Genomic DNA, 23,433 nt, shown 5'->3' on the forward strand with positions numbered 1-23,433 from the left:
TCCTTGGATTTCTCAACTTTGCTTTTACCTCTCAGTTTCCAACCTTATTGTAAAACCTGCTCTCTCCTGTGGACGGTTTGTTGCTTATAATGGATCCAGGTAGCCCATGCTTCTGGACCTGAATTTTTTTCCAGATTCACTAAGTATTTCTTGCTTGAATGAATACATGGCTCCTTACAGGGCTAGGAAGCCTACAGCCCCATCCTCTGGCCAAGATGTGTGTCTCCTGAACTGAGGCAGCCTGTGTGCTTTACTATCAATTTTTGTGACAGTTCCCACAGGCAGGATTGTCAGGGTGGGGCCGAGGACTTCCTGGAGAGCAAGTACCTTGCCCTACCTCTTGAGCTGTTCTTCAATAATGGTTATTCTATATGGGCAGGAATTGTAGCAGGGCATGTGTAGCCTGTGTGACCCCCACAGGAGAGCTGAGGAGACAAGGAAAAGGCCTCTTCTCTAGGACATCTGCCAGGAATTGAAGGGACAAAGAAGCTGTCCTGTGCAGTCAGCAATGTGGTATATGTTGTGGTGTCTAGATACTCTCTCAGTATCAAGTGTTAATCAGAGAAATATCCATATTGTGGAAACAAATCTCAACAGCTGTAAATTCAGTTAGCAGCCACTCAGAAGCCCAGGGGCGAAGACCTCTTTTTGGGGTTCTTTCTACATAATGAAAGATTGTAGCCCACGGAGGGAGGTGCAGGAGAAACACTCATCACCAGGAACGTGACTGGCAAGAGTTAGGCCAAATATTCATGCCTTATCCAGATAAGCTGGTTTTCAGGGTAAGTGGTGAGTCCTAGAGGGAAAGACATATATTAGATACAACCCCAAAATCTGGAGCCTGAGCCTGGGACCTTGGACAGCTCCAACAGCGTAGTGAGACCTTGACAGCTCCAACAGGACAGCTCCAACAGGGTAGTGAGTACTGCAAGCCTGTGATGCCTACTTCTCTGTTGTCAGTCTCTGACTTCCTGGATCCCAGAGCCAGTTGGCAGCAGTTGTTCTTTTCAATTTAAAATGAGATACATTTGGGATCAGGTTGCTTGGGTATAGGACTCAATGTCTTTATTTTCTGTTGGTAAATTCAGTAAAACAATACAAACAAAACAGAAGCTGGGGCAGGTTTTGAAGATTGACAAGAATGAGTCAGACTCAGTTCAAGGCTGTTTTCCTTTTATTTAGTACTGAACAAGTATCTATGTCTATCTATCTATCTCTCTAACTTCTATCTCTAACTATCATCTCTATGTATATGTTTGTATATGTATATTTATGTATCTATTTTCTATCTGTTTATCTAACATCTTTCTGTATATGACTCTATCATCTGTCTTTCTAGTCTATTATCTATCTGCCTATCTTTCTATATTTACCTATCTATCCATACACCCACTCTATCTAATCTATCTATATATCAATCAATCTATCCATCCACCCACTCTAATCTATTTATCTATCATCTATCTCTCTCTATCTATACCTCCATTCTATTTACCTGTTTATCTAACTGCCTATATCTATCTTTCTATCTATCTAACATCTTTTTGTATCCCTCTCTATTTTCTGTCTATCCATCTATCATCTATCTCTATCAATTTATCCCCTCACCTTTTCCATCTGTCTATCCACTGTATCGTCTGTCTATCTGTCTGTCTGTCTATCTATCTATCTATCTATCTATCTATCTATCTATCTATCTAATCTATCGTATCTATCCATTTACCTACTATATCCACTCTATATCTGTCTATCTATCTATCATCTATCAGGTAAGTATTCAAAGGAGAAGACCTAGCTTTCTGTCCTCTCATCACTTCTCACAGTGAATAACTTGAAGCTTAGGGGTCCAAGCAGCCCACATGGACACAGGAACCTGCCCAGCCAGAGAAGTTCTGGGTCATTGGCCTCTTGTCTTTTATCAAGTAGTCAGGTACTACATTATGAGCCCCACAGTTCAGCAGCCAGTAGGGGCAACACTGCCACCTTGAGGCCATTTGGAAATCTGAGGGCAGTATTGGTTATCACAGGGATACCAGGTGGCATTTAATGGGCAGTAGGCGGGGATGCCGATGGCTCTGATTTCAGGGAATTCTCCACAAAAAATCTTATGCCTCAAATTCCAGTTGGGTTTCTGATAAGAAACATTCATTAGGGGATTCACATAATCTTTTAGGTAGCTCATAAGAGATTATTGGTAGATAGAATAATTGTAACTGTTAGGTTGCTGCACAGGTAATATTTGCCATTACTTTTAATTCCAAAACCACAATTACCTTTGCATCAATCTAATATTTATATTATTAATAGTGAGACCCACTTGACGAGGCTGGTGAGGGTGAAGCCACTGATGTCCAGGCCTGGCTTCGCTGAGCAGAAAACAGCCAAGAAGCCTATGAAAAGCAGATTTCTGAGTCCAAAGCTCCAGTAATTTAATTCAATAAGTCTGTGATGGGATCTATGAATTGCGATCTGTAGTATGTGATGTGCTACAAAAAGACTGCTAGGTGATCCTGAGGCCCGGTGTGTGGGTGGGTACATCACTGTTTGAAGACTGGAGAAAGTGAAGGCAGAAGCCACAAGGCGAGACTTGAATATGGGCAGGCAAAGCCAGCACCTTGGAGAACGGCAGAGCATTTTTATGAAGTTGAAAGGGGTCGTCCGAGCAGTACTTAGGGAAGTTCATATGTCGTGGCTGGCCAGGTTCCCCACGTGTACCCAGTATGGGATACAATTCTGACTCAGATGTGGCTGATACTCTCTTTATTGTAATTCCCATACCCCACCCATCCCATTGTTTCTAACCCTGCCTGATCTGGAGCTCTCTGTTTCTGGTGAAAAGTTCTCTTTATTGAGTTTCCTGGTTTCTACCTCCATTTCCTCACAAAAGGCATCCCTGGCAAGCCCACTTCTCTCAAGATTCTGTGTGTGTGAGCCGCTGTCTTCTCACATCCTTGACAGCCAGATCCATGCAGGCTGATCTGTTTCTGTTTTCTTGTGTTCCTTCTTTTGCCCTTTATCTAGACATCTGGATTCCTACCTGCCTTTTATCTGTGGTGTATAAGAACTGGAGCTCCCCTAGCCCAAGTCCTCTTTCTGTTGCCTCCCCCACCCTCCTCACCAGCATTCTTTAGCTCTTTAACTCTTACTGTGGTGTGATTAGCATAGAGGAGGCTAGTTACTGAGACATACAAAGGACCATAATATTCCGTAACAAACAACATGAGTATATTAAAATGTATAGATATTTATTTGCTGCTTCTAAGTGGTGTGATCCCACTAGTAAACACTGAGTATTTTATGCCAGGTTCTAAGCTGAACATTGTGGGCAATATAAATATCACTCAGAAGAATATAAAACAAACTTCCTACTCTCAAAAATCTACAATGTAGTTAAAAACTTGTATCTTGAATCTGTCTTTCAGATAAGTGAAGACACTGCTTTTATTATTTGAGGGAAGAGGAAAATAAGGGGAAGTCAATGCATTCTCTTTAAGTCCTCTCAATTTATGCTCCAACAGCTGTAGTTGTCATGTGATTCTGAAATTGTAGAAAACACTGAGGCATACTGGTCGAATATCCTGAAATGTAATCTTTTTCCTTCCTCCCCTCTCTCAGTGAGAATGACATAGGAGGGACTCCCTGGGTGTTTCTTCCTAACCTATTACCATGCATCTCATGTCTGCAGTCTCTCCCTGGCTTTGTCTTTGAGGAGTGCTTAGGAAATGGCAGGACTGACGTTGAGGGTTGGGCATTGAATGCATGAGGTCACTAGTTCAGGTCATTGATTGTCGTCAACCATGTGTATATGAAGAGAACAGTTTTTGGATGTTTTCCAAATGCTGGGAAGGTGTGCAAATTGCACTAATTTCTCTTCTCATTCTACATTTCTCTAATTAGTTAATAACATTATTTAGGCCCTGTTCAGGCCATCTGTCACCATGCAGTTCAAGTATCTGTGTGAGTTACATTCTCAGTAGGTGTCTGTTTGCTGTCTTATATGTTTGTGTGGGACATACAAATTATATTTATATTTTACAGCTATATCGAGCTTACGTGGCCTTCCCAGACTTTTTCCGTAATTCAACTGCCAAGTGGTGGAAGAGGGAAATAGAAGAACTGTACAACAATCCACAGAATCCAGAGAGGAGCTTGAAGTTTGATGGTCTGTGGATTGTAAGTGTGTGTGTGTGTGTGTGTGTACCTGTGGCACTTGTCTATCTTTGTGTGCCTAAGTATAGGTACCACTGACCTTCAGTCAAGAGGATAGTCATTGTCCAAGGAAGCCTGTGGACATATCAGACACTTCCTCCTCTCAGGAGGGGAACAGCCCTGATAGACCTTGTACTGGACCTTATGCTCCTACTGTAAAACCTGTCAGGCCGGACCAGGTGTGGTGGTTTACGCCTGTAATCCCAGTAATTTGGGAGGCTGAGGTGAGCGGTTCACCTGAGGTTGGGAGTTTGAGACTAGCCTGACCAACATGGAGAAACCCTGTCTCTACTAAAAATACAAAATTAGTTAGGTGTGGTGGGGCATGCCTATAATCCCAGCTACTTGGGAAGCTGAGGCAGGAGAATTGCTTGAACGTAGGAGGCAGGGGTTGTGGTGAGTCAAGATCGTACATGTGCACTCAAGCCTGGGAAACAAGTGAAACGCCATCTCAAAAAATTGAAAAAAAAAAAAATCCTAGGAAGCAATTTACTAGGAATTTCTTGGAAATTTGATTGCCTCACAGCCACCTGGGAAGAGATTTATTTCTTGAAACCTCTAGCCAGTCATTCTGTAGGAGTGAATTAATCTTTCCAGCCAGTTCTCACCAGGATTTGATGAAGTTCCCAGGGCTGGCATTTACAGGGATTACCGGATGTTGAACAATTTATTCACTGCTTCCTTGGCTCAGGATTGGCCGGACATAATTATCTTAAAAAGTGATGTATGTGTGTGTTTGGCATTTCTAGGATATGAATGAACCATCAAGCTTCGTGAATGGGGCAGTTTCTCCAGGCTGCAGGGACACCTCTCTGAACCGCCCTCCCTACATGCCATGTAAGAAGCCTTGGCCTCCTTGACTGGCAGAGCTAGGACTGGAAGGATGGCCACTGGAGGAGCCCAGAAGCCAGGGGTGTGCCTGCGCAGCTCAGGGCACATCCTCGTGGCTGCTGTGGTTTACTGGGGACCAGAGACAAAAGCTCTTCACATACTTTACCCAGCCAGCCACGTGCAAGTGACTAGACTCATTGAACAAATTTCTTGAAATTTGTCCAGAAAGCACTTAGCAGTGCTCATGCCACAAAGGGTTCTCACAGCTAGGTTTCTTAGTTTTTCGACTTGTGTGAATTCCATCACAGGAATTTGTGTCATCAATGGGTAGAAATTACTGGCTTCCCCTTGTCATGTAGTGGGTGGACTTCGGAGTTATACTTGGTTTCATTTCTTGGCTCCGGAAATTTTTCTCTCTAGGAGTTTTGTGACTTTTCACAGATTATGCAATATTTCCAAATCTCAGTTGGCTAAACTGTGAAAGACAGATAATGATGTCTTCTTCATAGAATTATGGGCATAATTGGCAAGTCAAAAGCCTAAATCAGTGCCTGTCATGTAGTATTTGACAGCTGTACATTCTTCCTTACACCTCTACTTTCTTCAGTGAACTTGATGTTGGAAACACTGCAGGTGCCATAGCGGCTCAGAGCTAGGGGTCGCTGTGCTCATGTCTCTGGGAAGATGGAGAGTGACACAGGCAGGGCTCAAGTTAGTCTTAAGATCCAGTGTCCAATCCATTGAGGAGAGGTCAGGGATAAACAGAATCAGGGCTGGATTTCACCTCACCAGTTCTTCCTCCTCAGATTTGGAGTCCAGGGACAGGGGCCTGAGCAGCAAGACCCTGTGCATGGAGAGTCAGCAGATCCTCCCAGACGGCTCCCCGGTGCAGCACTACAACGTGCACAGCCTGTACGGGTGGTCCCAGACCAGACCCACATACGAGTGAGTCTCTCCTTTTCCAGCTGTCTCAACCCGGAGGGATTGCCAGGGACTGACAGAGCCACCCTAGTTTTCTTTAATTCCCATTCTAAGGGTTAAGAAGATTCTCATGACAACTGGGTAATGATTCTTATTAAACAAATGCTCATTGATGTGGAGCCAGGCCCTGTGATTAAAAGGAGGGTGACAGATTTAAATAAGACATGGTCCCACCAGTGAAAAACTTAATGATCCTGGTGGGAACGACACACTTAGAGACACCATAATGATCACACAGGGCAGCCGGCGGTGCAATAGTTTTAGTTACAGGAGGTGAAAGGTACACAGAGACTGGGCATCTCTCCCCTTTATTTCAAAAGTGAATCATATTTTGAGATTTTTATTTTTGGCCATTCTTGGTGGAGGGTAACTGGTATTCTACGAAATTAACACAGTCCCCTTTGCAAGCTCAACGAATGGTATGAATTCTTCTAAGGACAGCCTTATGATCTTCACTGTGTTCCTCCTCAAATATAGAAAACTACGTATTGAGGAAATCAATAGCAAGATTTAGTAAAACCTTACTATTTTTGGTCACTCCAGTGAGTTTGCTGCAGTGAAGTTCTTTGTAAAGCACTGTGAGAACACGTGACTCGTTATCTCCATTATCTGGGGTCAGTGGGGCCCCCATTGCAGCTCAGATTCCCATGTTCCCTCCAATCACGCAGCAAACGTTGACTAGGCTCAAGGCCCCTGGGAGCAGAAGCTCTATGGCCTTTGCTCCCTGACCGTGCCCTCAGTTCACCTCCTGTTGCCCTCCAACCAGAGCCATGCAGGAGGTGACGGGACAGCGAGGGGTCGTCATCAGCCGCTCCACATTTCCCTCTTCTGGCCGCTGGGCAGGACATTGGCTGGGAGACAACATGGCCGCGTGGGATCAGCTGAAGAAATCTATCATTGGTGCGTGGCTCCTTCCCAGGGCCTGTGCCGGTAGGGCAGGGAGTTGGGATCCTTGGGGAAGAGGTGAGGAGGCGGGTGGTGAGAGCCTGGTGTGACACTGCTGTGCTTCTCATTGCAGGCATGATGGAGTTCAGCCTCTTCGGCATATCCTATGTGAGTGTCCTTGGGATCCTCCTAAGCACCAAGAAGGTGGGGACATCTTTCAGAAAACATCATCAGGCTTGTTTTGTTTCCTCTTGTTTCAGACGGGAGCAGATATCTGTGGGTTCTTTCAAGATGCTGAATATGAGATGTGTGTTCGCTGGATGCAGCTGGGGGCCTTTTACCCCTTCTCAAGAAACCACAACACCATTGGGACCAGGGTAGGACAGTGGCTTCTGCCTCCAGTGTTGTGTGTCACTAGAAATACAATCTCCATTTCTGAGCTAAAATTAACGCAGTTTGTATTTCTTGGGATATTTTTTAAAAAATTGTGTTTTTTTTGTTTTTTTTGGGGGGGGGAGTGGGGACAGGTACTTACTCTTTGTCCAGACTGAATCGTGTCGTGTCCCAATCATGGCTGACTGCAGCCTCGACCTCTGGGTCTAAAGCGATTGTCCCACCTCAGCCATTTGAGTAGCTGGGACTACAGGCACATACCAACGTGCCCACCTAATTTTTGCATTTTTTGTAGAGGTGGGATCTTGCCATATTTCCCAAGCTAGTGTCTGACTCCTGGGCTCAAGTGATCCACTCGACTCAGCCTCCGAAAGTGTTGAGATTACAGGCATGACCCAGTGCACCCTTAAAAATTGTAACAACCTGGTGTCTCAATGAACCATATCCCTCAGTGTTCTTCAGATTTTTTTTTTTCCTGTATTTTAGGCAAAATTGTACCAAAAAGAACGTCTTACAGTGAGATTTTATCAGCTGTCCTAGGAGAGCTTCCATGATTCTTTCCAGTCTGTTAAGAGTATTCCCTGAGCCTCATGTATAGTTTTCTTTTGTTTAGCTGTGAGTGATCTTCAGTTGGAATATGCCTTCAGTGACCTTCTTAAATCCCCTAGAACTTCCAGGGCATGCTCCCAATACTGTTCTCTTTCTCCTTTAGAGACAAGACCCTGTGTCCTGGGATGCTGCTTTTGTGAACATTTCCAGAAATGTCCTGCAGACCAGATACACCCTGTTGCCATATCTGTATACCTTGATGTATAAGGCCCACACGGAGGGCGTCACTGTTGTGCGGCCTCTGCTTCATGAGTGAGTGTCCAGCAGGGATCCTGATGACTAATGAAGACTTATTGCATTGTATATGGAGGGAGTTGATATACACAATTCTTCCAAATGAAAGACATGCTTGCCTTTTGACGTGAACTCCTGAGGCACAGACCATACTTTATTACTCTCTTTAGCACAGTGTTATACGTACCATAGGTCATGAAAAAAAGGCCATTTAATGAATGTACGAAATTGAAATGATGCCATACAGCATAGAATAGTTTCATTCTCATTTGGCTGTGCAAAGACCTATCTATCTTTTATAGCAGTTTGGTTATATGGACCCAAGTCACAAAAGAAGGATTTCAGCCAGAGATTTGGGGGAGGAGTGCCATCCTTACATTTAAAATGTGAAAGGGTTAAGAAATGCGATAATAGTTTACAGGAGAGAACACATCTACATCCCAGCATTTCTGAAGTTTGAGGCACATCCCGTGGGGAGAGCAGAGGCTGGTGCTCCTGATGAAGCTAGGCCTAGGGAAAAAGCAAGGAAGGCTTAGGGGCAGCTGGATTTCCGACTTGGGTCTGAACTTGAGGAGCTTCTTCAGAGTCTCGGGCTGGGGCTCTGTTGGGCTCTGTTGGGCACCTTCATTTCCCTTTCCAGGTTTGTGTCAGACCAGGTGACATGGGACATAGACAGTCAGTTCCTGCTGGGCCCAGCCTTCCTGGTCAGCCCTGTCCTGGAGCGCGTGAGTATGGAGGCCTCCGATGGGGGGAGGATCCCAGCTTTGAGGCATGGGGAAAAGGACGAGGAGAGAGGCCTGAGCTGGTGGGGGTCGTAAGACATGGTTTCTTATTCTCCCTGTGTCTCTTCCTCTCCTTCTGAGCTGAAGTCCATCACTTAGGTGTTCTGGGCCTCAGCTCCTTCATCTTTGAAATAAGCCTTACAATTCTGCTTCATAGGATGATCAAGAAGGAAACACCTCATGGTATATTCAATGACACAATCATTTCTTCATTAACTAATATAAGGAATAGAAGGTCAGATGGGGGCAGTGTCGTAAAGAATTTATAAGAGTTCTCTAGCACTATTACAACTCTTCAGAAGGATTACTTGGCAATGTGTGTGCTTGTATTGCTGCTGGCTACCCCTTCCCTTCCTGTGCAGGATTACCTCCCAGCAGTAAAAGCCATTTCTTTACTTCTATTGTTGATTAGGCTTCTGATTAAAATACCAGTTAATTGTACCTCCCCCAGATTTTTTTTTTTTTTTTTTTTTTTAGACAGAGTCTCACTTTGTTGCCCAGGCTGGAGTGCAGTGGCGTGATCTTGGCTCAGTGTAACTTCCGCCACCCGGGTTCTAGTGATTCCCTTGCCTTAGCCTCTTGAGTAGCTGGGACTACAGGCACGTGCCACCATGCCTGGCTAATTTTTTTTTTTTGTATTATTAATAGAGACAGGGTTTCACTATGTTAGCCAGGGTGGTATCGATATCCTGACCTCGTGATCTGCCACCCTCACACTCCCAAAGAGCTGATATTTCACGTGTGAGCCACCGCACCCGGCCCCAAAATCTTACTGTACCCACAAAATTTTCTTCTGCTGAAACACAACCTCAGTTGTTTGTCTTTTTAAGAGGAAATGGGGTAAGTCTATGTTTATAAGCAAACAGTGATTTATTTTTTCCCGAAGTCCTGGATACCGAAGTGCTTTATGAAAGCCACTTGTTTTGGGTAGACAAATCTCCCGTTTAAAAAAGAAAACGGGAAGAAGGTTGCCCCAGTCGCTAACCTCTCCAAATGTGAGGCAGATGGGTCCAAAGCCATCACAATTATTTCACCTCTTTCCTAAGCAGTTTGATTTCTCTGTCCTGGAACATGGTGCCCACTGCCTCACCTTGTTTGTGTTTCATTTTAGAATGCCAGAAATGTCACTGCATATTTCCCTAGAGCCCGCTGGTACGATTACTACACGGTAAGTTTTTCTGAATGTTTATACAACATGGGAAAATGGTAGAGAGAACAAAGACTTTACATCTGATGGACTTTAGGTCAAATGCTGGCTCTGTAACCCACCTGCTGTGTGGTCTTAGAGAAGCCACTTTAACCCTTGTAATCTCAGTTTTCTCACCTCCAAGTGGGGTAAGACGACTTCACTCACAGAACCCTTGTGAAGTAACACATAAAGCATCTCACTCAGGGTCTGGATTTTTGTGGGTGTTCTCTTCGTGTTAGTTTTTAATATTTCCTTATATCACTGCTATTTACCATGTTGTGTAAAGGCAGATGCTAGCCAACATTTGAGATTGTGTTGCAAACTATAGTTTTTGTTGTTAATGTTTGTATCTTTGCCTACTATAAGTTTGTAAGTATAGAGGCTGTTTTGTCTCTTTTTATTAAATATCTCCTTCCATCGCATAGATGCTCAAAGAAGGGTGATGCACGTAATTACCTAAGGCCCACAAGTGATTAGACAATGTGCAAAACACACACAGAGGTGTGGGACCCAACCCTTGTGAGTCTAAGCAGTGCAAGTACATTTAGAAATGAGGCAGCAATGAAGAGCTCCTTGCTGCATAGTTTCATTGCTAGTATGATTCCCAAAGACTCAGCTGAGAAGTCAGGGTCTTCCAGGGCAGCTCTGGGGTGGTGGTCTCTTGCTGGGACTCTGACAAGTCAGATCCTGATTCTTGGGGAAGAATCAAAGGAGGTATTTCCTTCGTTTCTAACCAGGCTTCTACTTCTGACTTTCTGAGGAGAACATAGTTGAGGGCTGGCAATACAGCAAAGGGGTAAAAGCAGGGAAACAAGAAGCAGAGCATGTGCTGGCCCCTTTCATCCAAGGGTATTGCAGTGAGATTAGGTGAAAACTGGAGAAGGATGTACAATTTTGTCCCTTCTCTTCTCAGTCTGTTGGAGCCCAAGTCCTCGCCACTGCCCCAGGCTCCCCTTCCTGATCCTAGTCTGGATCTGCCCTTAGGGTGGTAACATGTTAAGGCTCTGCTATGTGCTTCCCAGCCAGATCTTCCCTAGGAAGAAGTGGCCAGCTTTCTTTAAGTGAGACTGGCCTTTGTTCTGAGTATGCATGTTGAGTCTGCCATTCACTTACAGAAGATATCTTTGATTGAAGAGGGAAAGACAAAAGAAATCATGGAGCAAGCTGTTTAGAAATAGATGAAATTAGGTCAGGTGCATTGGTTCATACCTGTAATCGCAGCACTTTGGGAGGCCGAAATGGGCAGATCGCAAGATCAGGAGATTGAGACCATCCTAGCTAACATGGTGAAAGCCCATCTCTACAAAAAATACAAAAAATTAGCTGGGTGTGGTGGCATGCACCTGTAGTCTCAGCTACTCAGGAGGCTGAGACAGGACAATCGTTTGAACCTGGGAGGCGAAGGTTGCAGTGAGCTGAGATTGTGCCACTGCCCAGCGTGGGTGATGGAACGAGACTTTGTCTCAAAAAAAAAAAAAAAAAAAAAGAAATGAAATTTTTCATGTTTAATTTAAATGAAGATGAAACTCATAGTTAGAATTAATGAAGAGGTGTCAGCTTGATTAATCTTCCCAAGTTTGAGTACCTATTACTCGTTCTAGAGCACAGGCTGGCAAACTATGGCCCACAGTCAAATCTGGTTGTTAGCTGATTTGCAAATAATGTTTTATTGGAACACAGCCATGCCTTTTTGTTTGCTTGTTGTCAACAATAACTGCTTCTTACCTGTAAAGTAGCAGCTCTGAAATGAGAGGATTTTGCCAACCAGGGGACATTTGGCAGTGCCTGGAGATATTTTTTGTTGGCACAACAGGGTGGGGGTGAGGAGGCGATGATGCTGACAACTGAGGATTCTGCTAAATTTCTAAAGGCACAGGATAGTCCCATCACCAGAGAATTGTATGGCCCTAAATCTCAATCATGCTGAGATTGAAAAGCCCTGCTCTTATTGAGAACATGTAGGATGGAAGGATGGTCCCTTAGGTAGGTTTTTGATTCAGGTGAGAGAGTGGCACCTCTTCCTGTCACACATCAGGCAGATGTAGTTTGTACAGTGGAAGCAAAGTCAAGAGACCCTAACAAGATATGATAGCAGCCGTGTCAGATTTCATGCAGCCCTGGGTGAATGCAGAATAGGTAATAGGAGGTATGCTGCGAATGGCGATGAGCAGGAATAAGTTCAGAGGGGAGGATGAGATGTCTGGCAGGATGCATCGTTCAGGGAGGGGCCTGTTTTCTCCTTCGTCATCTCTTACCTTCTTCTGCCCACAGGGTGTGGATATTGATGCAAGAGGAGAGTGGAAGACCTTGCCAGCCCCTCTTGACCACATTAATCTTCATATTCGTGGGGGCTACATCCTGCCCTGGCAAGAGCCTGCACTGAACACCCACTTAAGGTGAATGACAGGACTCAGGTTTTCCTTTACATGTCAGTTAGCTCAACAGTCTGTAATGAAGTCCACCAAAACGTAAGCATCACTCTCAAGCCCGCATGCAATTTTACTCAAGACTTGTTTTTCTTTGTTTGCTTGTTTGTGTGTTAATCTTTTTCAGACTCTATACTCTGACTCATTATTAACAACTCATTGAAGTCTAAGGGAGTGAGATGATAGGTCTAAGAATGTCATTTTTAATCTCACATCTGAGATGGAAGTCAAAATGGCAACCACAGTTCACAACAGCTTTTCAGAAGCTGTTGTTTTAGAACCGTATCCAGTGGATTTTGGCAGACTGTAATTCATGTCCTTCCTTAAACCCGTTGAATTTCTTTTCAAAACATGCTAACAGCCAGGTGGTCAGCCTCCTTGGTTTGCAAAGACTGTTACAATTTTAGTACCAGAAGTCTCCCCTCTTGGGATGCTTCTCAATTGTGGGCAAACCAGGTCAGTCGATGCCTCTATCTGCCGTGGCCTCAGTGTCCATCCGTGTTTCTTTACTCTTGACTCACTTGTTCTCATTTCTAGAGAGTTGGGATCCACTCGCCACCCTCCTAGAATCTCAACTTCCTCTTTCTTTTCTCCTGCTAAGAGATTTCTTTCTTGTGATTCAAAAGTTGATTCAAAAATTACCTCCTGCAAACCTCAAAACTCTATGTCACTGAATTTTCCTTTATATGTAATTGATTCCAAAATTATAGATTCCATCTGTACTAAAGAGATGCACATTTATACCTTCATGGCTTTAAAAGTATTAGCCTACTTGTCTTTAATAGACTAGGAGTTCTTTGGAAGCCAGAAACCCGTCTTTCCTTTTGAACCTCTCTTACTGCTTTAATTTTTCAAATTGTAGACTTTTTATGGTACTAATGGAAAATATTCCTAAATCTAATACCAGTTGGCTGTCTTTTTCTAACTGTTCACCTTCAAGCTGTTCTGTACACTGATACCAAACTGATTTTTCCAAAATGAAAATCTCAACTGGTGGCTCCCAGACTTGAAGTCCAAAGTCTTTCATTAATAAGGTATTCAAAACCAATCACAACCTGGTTCCAGGTTACCTTAACAGTTCTTATCTCCTGCCACACCTTCATGTACACACAGACCAGATATGCCAAAAAACTGGCTATTTCCCAAACATACCTATGCATTTTGCTGCATTTGGGATTTTGAATTTATCCTTTCCAACATCTTTGCCTGGTGTATTCTTAATGACCCAAATGAAACTTTACATTTTAGCAGCAAGAAATCTTTCCCTAATCTTTCAGCAGAGAAAGCACTGCCACTTCCAGGTTTCTGGTCATTTGTTATATACATATATATATATAGCTCCTTAGATGATTTTGTCTTTCTTCTTTAATAGTGTTAGCATTTCAATAGTAGTTGTATACTCTGTGCCGGAAAATTGTATTATCTGAAGTGTTTAAGGCAATCTAAATCTATTGTTAGTTCTTTTTTGCTGACTTTCCTTTATGTTGAGTTATTACCTTGTGTGCCTGCTGATTTTTTTGTTTCATACTGTGATAATCTTAACCATCTAAATGTGGGTGTCATTCCTCCAGAGATGATTTGCCTTCTCCTCTGTTTGCAAGCCAAGAATTGCTTCCAGCTGGCATTACATTAGCTTCCTTCAAGGATCCCGGCTTCATGTGGGAATCAGAGGTTCACATTCTCTACCTTGGATTGCTAGGCTTAGTAGCCCAGTTTTAACCTTGCTATGGGAATTTGCCTCACAGAGATTCTGGGTTTTGCTTACTAAGCACCCTTTTAGTTTTAACTCAGTGTTTTGTTATCCTGTTACTGTTTTGGTCTCTTGAATATATTCCTTACTTTCTCGCAAATTCAACAACATTTTAACAGGAATTTGTGTTGTAATTTATCTAGGATCAGGGAATATTTTACTGGGTAAGTCTCCAGAAGAATATCCAGTCCACCATATTTCTGGAACTGTGGTTCTGGACTCCTAGAATATCCTAACTTTTGTGTTGTTTTCACTGTCTGCCTTCATTGTTTAGTGAATGTGCCTAATTTTTCCTATAACATTTAAGGCCATTCATGTCAGGAGTTATGACTTATTAACTTTTGTATCTCATTGACTTCCTAGGAATGACTGCTACTCAATACATGAATATTTAATGAAGGCAGATGATTTTGTTGATAATGGAGACTAACTTTCTTACATTGTGAAAGGCTGAACTGTGAAAGAATGCATTGGAGAATGTGAGTCCAGTGACAGGTAGAGGAGGAACAGGAAGATCAGGAAACTGAGAGGTTGCCTAGATAGTGACAGAGTGAGGAGAGATTCCAAATAAAAATTGCTCTCTCTCCTCCTCTTCCTCTCTGTCCATCTACTCTACCATGTCTTTGAGTAATGTGTTGTATTTCCTATTCTAAATTCTGAAGTAGATCATTACAATGATTTGTTTTTCTTTAAAAACAAACTAATAATAAATAATCAGATACATTACCATTTAATAGATGGACCTTATTGTATATTATTGCTTTCTGAGTATAAATGGTCCTTAGGCAGGTGAAAATGTATCTTCCTCACAGCACTGGACACTTCTCCTGAGGGCATCATTGCTAAAGTGATCTGACTGAACGAGTTATTGCCTAAGATTTCTTTCTCTTCTCATACTCTGTATTCCAAATAGTAGTTGCAGAAGCAGCTTTTATTTGAGCTATTGCAGTGACTCTGGTGCTTAAATTCTTGCCTCCAACATAGATGTTATTGCTAATGTTTGGGGTGTGGCTATCTCCTGTGACACTGTTGATATTACAAAAAAGTGTGTCTGTTGATTTTGTGTTTGTACCTCAAGAAACAGAACCATCTGCTGCTAGTGTCTTTTCCAGTTATGAAATTTGATGGAAATATTCTCAGCTCAGTTAACAAAATTCTCTGACTCCTGTCTTTGTCTCTTGAATCTTGTTCCCCACAGTCGAAAGAACCCGCTTGGTCTTATCATTGCCCTAGATGAGAACAAAGAAGCAAAAGGAGAACTTTTCTGGGATGATGGGCAAACGAAGGGTGAGCGCTGTTACGATCATGTTGCTGTTTCCAAACCCGCACCTGTGACTTATGGTCCTTTCCTCCTGCTGGTCGCTGAGCTGTGGGAGAAATCTCAGCAGGCACAGCAGCAAGTCACTGAAGTATTTTGTTTCTGGTCGCACCATTCAGGGATAGTGGTAGATGAGCTGCAGATGAAAGAAATATACATGTGTACTTCTAACAATTCTCCCATTAACCAGTGATATCTATAATAGGCTCTCATTTTATTGTCAATGGGTGCTTAGATGAAAAGGTTTCAAGACTGTTCCCTAATTCAATGTTAATGTCTTCCTCCCAAAATTCTTATGAGCAAATATTGGCGATATAAAAATCATGCCCCTGCCAGTGAGGCAGTGAGAATACACTGTTCCAGTGTGTACTCATCTAGCCATACATTTTAGCCTATTGGAGGCTCCCATATACTAACAATTCTTGTGCTTCAAGTTTAGGAAATAGATTCCTTTGAAGCATATTCCTTGAAAGCACTTGGAAGGAAATCTTTGCAATGTTCCAGTAGGAAAGAGAAGGAAAAACAATGGGTTGGCCTTGGAGACGCTTGTCCATCTAGTCTAATATGTAGATTAAAATTTATTTATTTAGTTGTAAAATATTTAGTTGGCAAATAAAGATTGAATATATTTAAGGTGGACAATGTGAGGATTTAATATACGTAGGCATAGTATAGTGATTACCATAGCTATTTTAATGAACACATCCATCACCACCAATGCTGCAGACTGGATCCCCAGAACTTATTCATCTACTAACTGAACGTTTGTACGCTTGACCATCATCTCCCCATTTTCCATGGCCGCAGGCTCTGAGAACAACTGTTGTAGGCTCTGCTTCTCAGAGATGAACTTTTTTAGATTCCACATAGAAGTGAGACCATGCAGTATTTGACTTTCTGTGTCTGGCTTATTTCACTTGGTATAATGTCCTCCAGAGTCATTCATGGTGTTGCAAATGGCAGAATGTTCTACTTTTTATGTCTGAAAAATATTCTACTGTATATATGTCCCAAAATATGTTTATCTATTCCTCCACCGATAGACACTTAGGTTGTTTTCTTATCTTGGCTACTGTGAGGAAAGAAATTAAAAACTTAAATGTAAGGGCTAAAATTGTAAAGCTCCTAGAAGAAAACAGAAAAAACCTCCTTGACGTAGTCTTGGCAGTGACTTTTTGGATATGATACCAAAAGCAAAGGCAAAATGCCAAAAAGGCAACAAGCATGACTACATCAAACTAAGAGGCTCCTGCACAGCAAAAGAAACAATCAACAATGTGAAAAGGCAAACTACAGAACGTATAAAAGTCTTTGCAAAGCATATATCTCAGAAGAGATTAATACAAAAAATATGGAACTCATACAACTGCAAAAGATCCAATGACCCAATTACAAACTGGGTGAAGGACCTGAGCAGATGTTTTTCCTAGGAAGACATACAAGTGGCTAACTGGTATGTGAAAAGATGCTCAACATCAGGAAATGACAGAAATTGCAAATCAAAAATCACAGAGGCCGAGACGGGCGGATCACGAGGTCAGGAGATCGAGACCATCCTGGCTAACATGGTGAAACCCCGTCTCTACTAAAAATACAAAAAAATAAGCCGGGCGAGGTGGCGGACGCCTGTAGTCCCAGCTGCTCGCGAGGCTGAGGCAGGAGAATTGCGCGAACCCGGGAGGCGGAGCTTGCAGTGAGCAGAGAGCGGGCCACTGCACTCCAGCCTGGGTGACAGAGCGAGACTCCGTCTCAAAAAAAAAAAAAAAAAAAAATCACAGTGAGCTATCCCCTCACACCTGTTAGCATGGAAATCGTAAAAAAGATAAGAGATAAGTGCCGGTGAGGGTGTGGAGAAAATGGAATCTTTTAGACTGTTGGTGGGAATGTAAATTATTATAGCTGTTATGCAAAATAGTATGGAGGTTCCTCAAAAAATTAAAAACAGATCTTCCCTGCAATCCCATGAAATCCTGCTTCTGGGTGTGTATCCAGAGTACAGGAAACCAGTATCTTTAAGAGATATACTCACTCCTCCTATATTCATTACAGCATTATTTGCAACAGCCAAGATATGGAAACATTCTAAGTGTACACTGATGAATGAATACAATGGAATATTGTTCATCCATAAGGAAACGGAAATACTGCCATTTGTGACATCAGGATGTAACTGTGAAGGGTGGGGGTGTGAAATCTGTTTTTCTGTGGTGGGCAAGCCAGAATCTGACTTGACTTTCTCTCACTTGCAGATACTGTGGCCAATAAAGTGTATCTTTTATGTGAGTTTTCTGTCACTCAAGTGAGTAGCATATTTTTCTGAATCTTAGGTGTGGGCTTTGGACTGACCATTAGCACATCTGTGCTTGTGTATATTGTATATGTGTGATTATATTTGTAACTTTCTATGCATTATTGGTTATAGGTGAGCACATTTCTATTTATGATTTCGTCAGAGTTTTCAAAAGAAGGCATTAGTATAGCAAATAGCATTTGTAAATACATTGTAAAAATATCTGTGTGTTTTTATGATTGTTTTAAATTAGAGGATTATCAAAATAATCTTGCATTTCTTGAGCACACACTAGTAGAGAAAGCAGAGAGGCATCCAGGGCAGTGGGGGTATCTGGTCTGGAATGGAATATTTGAGTGACTTTACAATCTGTGTATTACAGGCATACCTTTATGCATAATTGGACTTAATTGTTTTGCAGAACCGCTTGGAGGTGAATATTTCACAATCAACCTACAAGGACCCCAATAATTTAGCATTTAATGAGATTAAAATTCTTGGAACGGAGGAACCTAGCAATGTTACAGTGAAACACAATGGTGTCCCAAGTCAGACTTCTCCTACAGTCACTTACGATTCTAACCTGAAGGTAAAACCCCATTTTGTTGAGATGGTGTATTGAGAATTCTCCATAGTATCATGGTGTTCCTTTTTGCCAAAGTTGCATGGGTTCCTGAAGGAACAGAGCAACCTTGAGGCCTGTTTTGTGGAAGTTAGGGGACTGGGAATAAAATGAGGTGGCAAGAGCTAGAATGAGTTGGGTGTTTACCTTCTTATTCTCTTCTCTGCCTCTCAATGTTCTTCTCTCTCTAACTGATTTCACTTCCTTTTCCCTCAAATAGAATTATAATTACAATGAGGCACAAGAAGAGCAAAGTTAGGAAAGTGGGGAACAGCCTTACATGATTAGACTGTGAAAATTATATGACTGGAACAGCATAGATAAGATTCGGTTTTGAAAAAGAGGCCAGTTTGCATAGGAAACTTGTGGTCAGATTTTGGAGGGTCTTAGGTACCAACTTGATTTAATTGTCAAAGGGCCTCACGTTGATCCTTGAATGAAGGCTGTGCTACTGTGTGTGAGCATTGCTGGGAGTGGGAGTGGGTTTTGGGGACTAGTAGAACATGGAAGTACAAGATGGTTTAGACTGGGAGGAGACTGGGAGAAGGATGAAAATTTTAGAATGGGATTTTATTATTCTAGACAAGTGAGAACTTGGGAAGTGCTGTTTAAAGAAATGTCAAAGATAAGAAAAGTATATAGAAAAATATTAACTATTTGAATGAATGGTAATCAAGGAAGGTTTCAAAATTGGAGTCTTTGGGGTTACATAAACGAAGAGGCTGGGGTGTTAGAAATGGAAAGAAATACATGATTTTTTCCAGCCTCTCAATTTTGCCGTTGCTAAAATTGAAACCCAAATAAATGAAACAGAACACCCGACTTACCCTGATGTGATTATTATGCATTGTATGCCTGAATCAACATATTTCATATAACCCATAAATATGTATACCTACTATGTACCCATTTAAATTAAAAATTAAAGAAAGAAATCATTTTTCAATGTTCTATGAAAATGTGGATATGATAACCAGATCATATGATTCTTAATTCTATGTTCTTTCTACCACTCCACGCCAATGGGGGATACTGGTTTGGGGACTGGAGAGCAAGGGGATCAGCTCACTTTGGGTGACACCATGTCTCATGCTAAAGAGGAAGTGCAGAAGAGAGCCTTCCTGACAAGACACAGAGGGCTAAGAGGAGTCAGAGCAGAAAAGAATAAGGGGTGATCATGACGGGTTTTCTTTGACTGAGTTGTTTTCTTTATTCTATGTACAAGATTCTGCTAGAGAGGAGACATTTGCCCTGTTGCTGCTAATTAGAATCCCCCAATGTGCAGTTCTCTTCTTATAAGCTAAAGTCATATGTTCATTGGATGGTTGAATGTCTGGTCATATTTCTATTTTCTTTCCTAAAAAAAAAAAAAAAGCCTCAAATCTTGCAAGGCCTATCTCCTAAAGATGAATTTCCTTGTGATTTCTGCATTCCTACAGGTTGCCATTATCACAGACATCAATCTTCTCCTGGGAGAAGCATATACAGTGGAGTGGAGCATAAAGATAAGGGATGATGAAAAAATAGACTGTTACCCTGATGAGAATGGCGCTTCTGCAGAAAACTGCACTGCCCGTGGCTGTATCTGGGAGGTAACCATGCTGCTGGGGTTCACGTGCATGGAAATTTCCACACCTAATGTATAGTTTCTTAAGCATAGCAGTAGTACTTACATAACTACTTAAAATCCATAGAAAGGACTTCCTAAGGGACATGATCTGGATGTGATGAGTAGGTGGGGACATGTGTGAAACTTTTTAAAATGAATATTTTGCTTGGAGACTAGGAATTTAAATTTATGTTATTGCCAAGTGATCAGTGATGGGCTGGTTTTATTGTCGTATGAAATGATGTTTCTACCTGCGTTTAGGTTAGAGAACTTTAAGACCACATGCTGTGCTGATCTATGACTTTACCCTTACTTTTCAGGCATCCAGTTCTTCTGGGGTCCCTGTTTGCTATTTTGTCAACGATCTATACTCTGTCAGTAATGTTCAATATAATTCACATGGGGCCACAGCTGACATCTCCTTAAAGTCTTCCGTTTATGCCAGTGCCTTCCCCTCCACACCCGTGAACCCCCTTCGCCTGGATGTCACTTACCATAAGAATGAAATGCTGCAGTTCAAGGTAAATACAGTACATGTATCAGGTAGTGATTAGACCCTTTTCAGTTCCATTACCTTTTATTGGTCCGGGTCACAGAACCCTAAAATAAGTTAATCATGCTACCATAGACTAGATCATTATCCAGAGAGCATTGAGAAATCATTGAGGGAACAATGAGACCTGCCCTGATTTTCATTTGGAAAAGATTACTGTGGCTACTGTTAGGAAAGTGGTTGGGAGAGAAGGAGCGGGTACGGAGAGACAAGTTGGGAGGCTGCCAGTTAGGCAGGTCAGTTGAGGGATTAGATTTGGACTAGACACTGGAATGCAGGTGGAGAAGAGTGGACCTGTCTGAGGTTGAGAAAGTTGGGTTACAGGATATAGTGCTCGATTGCAAGAGGTGACAATGAAGAGGGAAAATCAAGAATGAAGACCGTGTTTCTATCTTGCGTCTTAATATGGATGGTGCTGACATTAACTGGAATAGGAATAATGAAAATGTTTGTGCTTGATAAATATCAGATGATATTTTCATTTTGGGATACTGAATTTGAGATTTCTGTAAAATAGGCATCAAGATGCAGTAATTTCATTCCTTTTCAAGATTTAATTGCATTTAAGGACTAGGGATGGACTAGCTGTTATGTCTAGTTCTCTATTAAACTAAGCTTCTCAAGGGCAGGAATGTGCCCTTTCCTCTTTGTGTTTCTAAAGTCTAATTCAGAACCTGGCACATGGTTAGCGCTGTAATGTTATTGACACAGTAAGTGAAAGTGATGAGGATGTTGTCGCATTGCCTAAAAGGTTGTTTATAATCTGACATCAACCCGAATTCTGAGTTTTTGTACATCCTGTAATACAGGGGTGATGCTGATGTATGTTTGTACATCATAGTACTAGCATGTTGTAGGCACCCAATGAGTTTGAAGTGAATGAACTTCCTTGGAGTTCTAGCCTCAACCGTTGCCTAGTCTACCTCTTGACCATAGAGTAGCTCTTTCCAAAATATTTGCCTCTTTATGGCCCACTTTAGTACTCTCTGCCTGTGCGGTTGTTATTCTTCAGCAGAATGACTTGATCTCCCTTGTTTGTTTGGTTAATAACTACCAAGCTTTTAAGAGTCATCATGTGTTTCTCCCATGACACCATCTCAGTCTCCCAGAAACAATGTTAGGCATTTCCTTCTCTAGAATCTCACAGCACTTCTACATAGCTGTCCCTTAGCACACGTCACCCAAGTGTTGTGAGCTGCTCTCTTTCACTAATCATTAGCATGTGAATTTTGTAAAACCATAACACTGCCTTATACAGCTCACATCCCTAGTGTCTTGTGTAGGCAGGGATGTCTTAGGTACTCATGAATCAGTTTAGATACCACCTTCAGCAAGGACATTCAGATTATTTTAATTAAATTGATTTCATTTTGGGGAGATAAGTTTGTTTTTCAAGTCATAATGGTTTTAAGGTATTTATATATACTCATATACCCACATAAAATAACAAGTAACATATTCATAAATACTACACTGATTCCAGAATGACTTTCCAAGTCAGCACCAATGTCCCATTGAGTATATTAATGTAACAGAGGCCTGAATAATGAGAAATGACAGAAAAAATGTTAAATCCTATATTGTTATTTGATATATTAATTAAATCTGAGATATCATAAACTTAAAGAAGATAGAAACATAGCATCTGCACTTTTTGTCCAAAAATAAAAAAGATTCAGCTAAGGGTATAGGTTTCAAGAATACTATTCTTGCCTAAAATCGATTTCCTCTGGCCTAGATTTATGATCCCAACAACAATCGGTATGAAGTTCCAGTTCCTCTGAACTTACCCAGGGTGCCATCCAGCACCCCTGAGGGTCAACTCTATGATGTCCTCATTAAGAAGAATCCATTTGGGATTGAAATTCGCCGCAAGAGTACAGGCACTATAATGTGAGTGGCTTCTAGTGTGACTCTGAGTTGATGTCTACCTGTGCCTTTGCTGCCAGGTCCATTGTCCTTGAATGTATCCTGGTTCCAAACATCACATTGTCCACTTCCAGATCCATGGATGAGTTGTTTCCTTCAGACCTGTTCTTGTGGGAAATCTTTAGCATTCTGGAAATAATTACTGAGGCAGTTGAGTGTGCCTGAGGATTCATCCAACAAATGTTTATGGGGTGTCTTGTCTAGAGGAGGTGCTGCTCCTTGTAGACAGCTGAGGGTTGTCTTCTCGTGACAACCAATAATAAGTAAATATCACTTTAAGTGCTATGTAGAAAATGCGCTGAGGGGTGCAAGGGTGGAAGGCGGAGCTGGTGTGGAGTGGTCCCAGCTGTGATGGTGAGGAGTGCTTGAATCTGTATTGTGGAGTACCAGTGAAAGGAGGCAGTGACAGCGGGAAACAGATGAATGGAGAATAACTCATGAGTTTTTAGCGAGGATATCTATGATATTTTACTCAAGTTGAGTTTCTGTTTTGTTTTGGAGATGAACAGGTTCTGGATAAAAATCAAACGTTCTGTTGTCCTTGAAAAGTCAGCTGCTGGAAGCAGAAAGAAAATCCCATTTTCTGTTTCAAATCTGCCTTTTTGTGTTTCAGTTGGGACTCTCAGCTCCTTGGCTTCACCTTCAATGACATGTTTATTCGCATCTCCACCCGCCTTGCCTCCAAGTACCTCTATGGCTTTGGGGAAACTGAGCACACATCCTACAGGAGAGACTTGGAGTGGCACACTTGGGGGATGTTCTCCCGAGACCAGCCCCCAGGGGTAAGGATAGAGCATTTGGGATCTGTGTCTCTGCTTCTCTC

The 23,433-nt window shown here is 42.1% G+C and overlaps 1 protein-coding gene across 2 annotated transcripts in view; it reads left to right on the forward strand.

The window, feature by feature from the left end:
• Positions 1–23,433, forward strand: part of MGAM (maltase-glucoamylase) — a 138,215-nt gene that overhangs the window by 64,589 nt on the left and 50,193 nt on the right. For both annotated transcript variants that reach the window (XM_073009419.1, XM_073009420.1), the window contains 17 exons: positions 4,039–4,173; positions 4,959–5,046; positions 5,847–5,985; positions 6,788–6,921; positions 7,040–7,074; positions 7,167–7,283; positions 8,012–8,160; positions 8,783–8,867; positions 10,036–10,092; positions 12,385–12,509; positions 15,488–15,576; positions 17,857–17,906; positions 18,319–18,486; positions 19,959–20,111; positions 20,449–20,649; positions 22,420–22,574; positions 23,224–23,392. In XM_073009419.1, the coding sequence (XP_072865520.1) occupies positions 4,039–4,173; positions 4,959–5,046; positions 5,847–5,985; positions 6,788–6,921; positions 7,040–7,074; positions 7,167–7,283; positions 8,012–8,160; positions 8,783–8,867; positions 10,036–10,092; positions 12,385–12,509; positions 15,488–15,576; positions 17,857–17,906; positions 18,319–18,486; positions 19,959–20,111; positions 20,449–20,649; positions 22,420–22,574; positions 23,224–23,392 (2,049 nt within the window). The remainder of the gene's footprint in view (positions 1–4,038; positions 4,174–4,958; positions 5,047–5,846; positions 5,986–6,787; positions 6,922–7,039; positions 7,075–7,166; positions 7,284–8,011; positions 8,161–8,782; positions 8,868–10,035; positions 10,093–12,384; positions 12,510–15,487; positions 15,577–17,856; positions 17,907–18,318; positions 18,487–19,958; positions 20,112–20,448; positions 20,650–22,419; positions 22,575–23,223; positions 23,393–23,433) is intronic.

This window comes from Chlorocebus sabaeus, chromosome 21 (assembly GCF_047675955.1).
Source record: "Chlorocebus sabaeus isolate Y175 chromosome 21, mChlSab1.0.hap1, whole genome shotgun sequence".
NCBI lineage: Eukaryota > Metazoa > Chordata > Mammalia > Primates > Cercopithecidae > Chlorocebus > Chlorocebus sabaeus.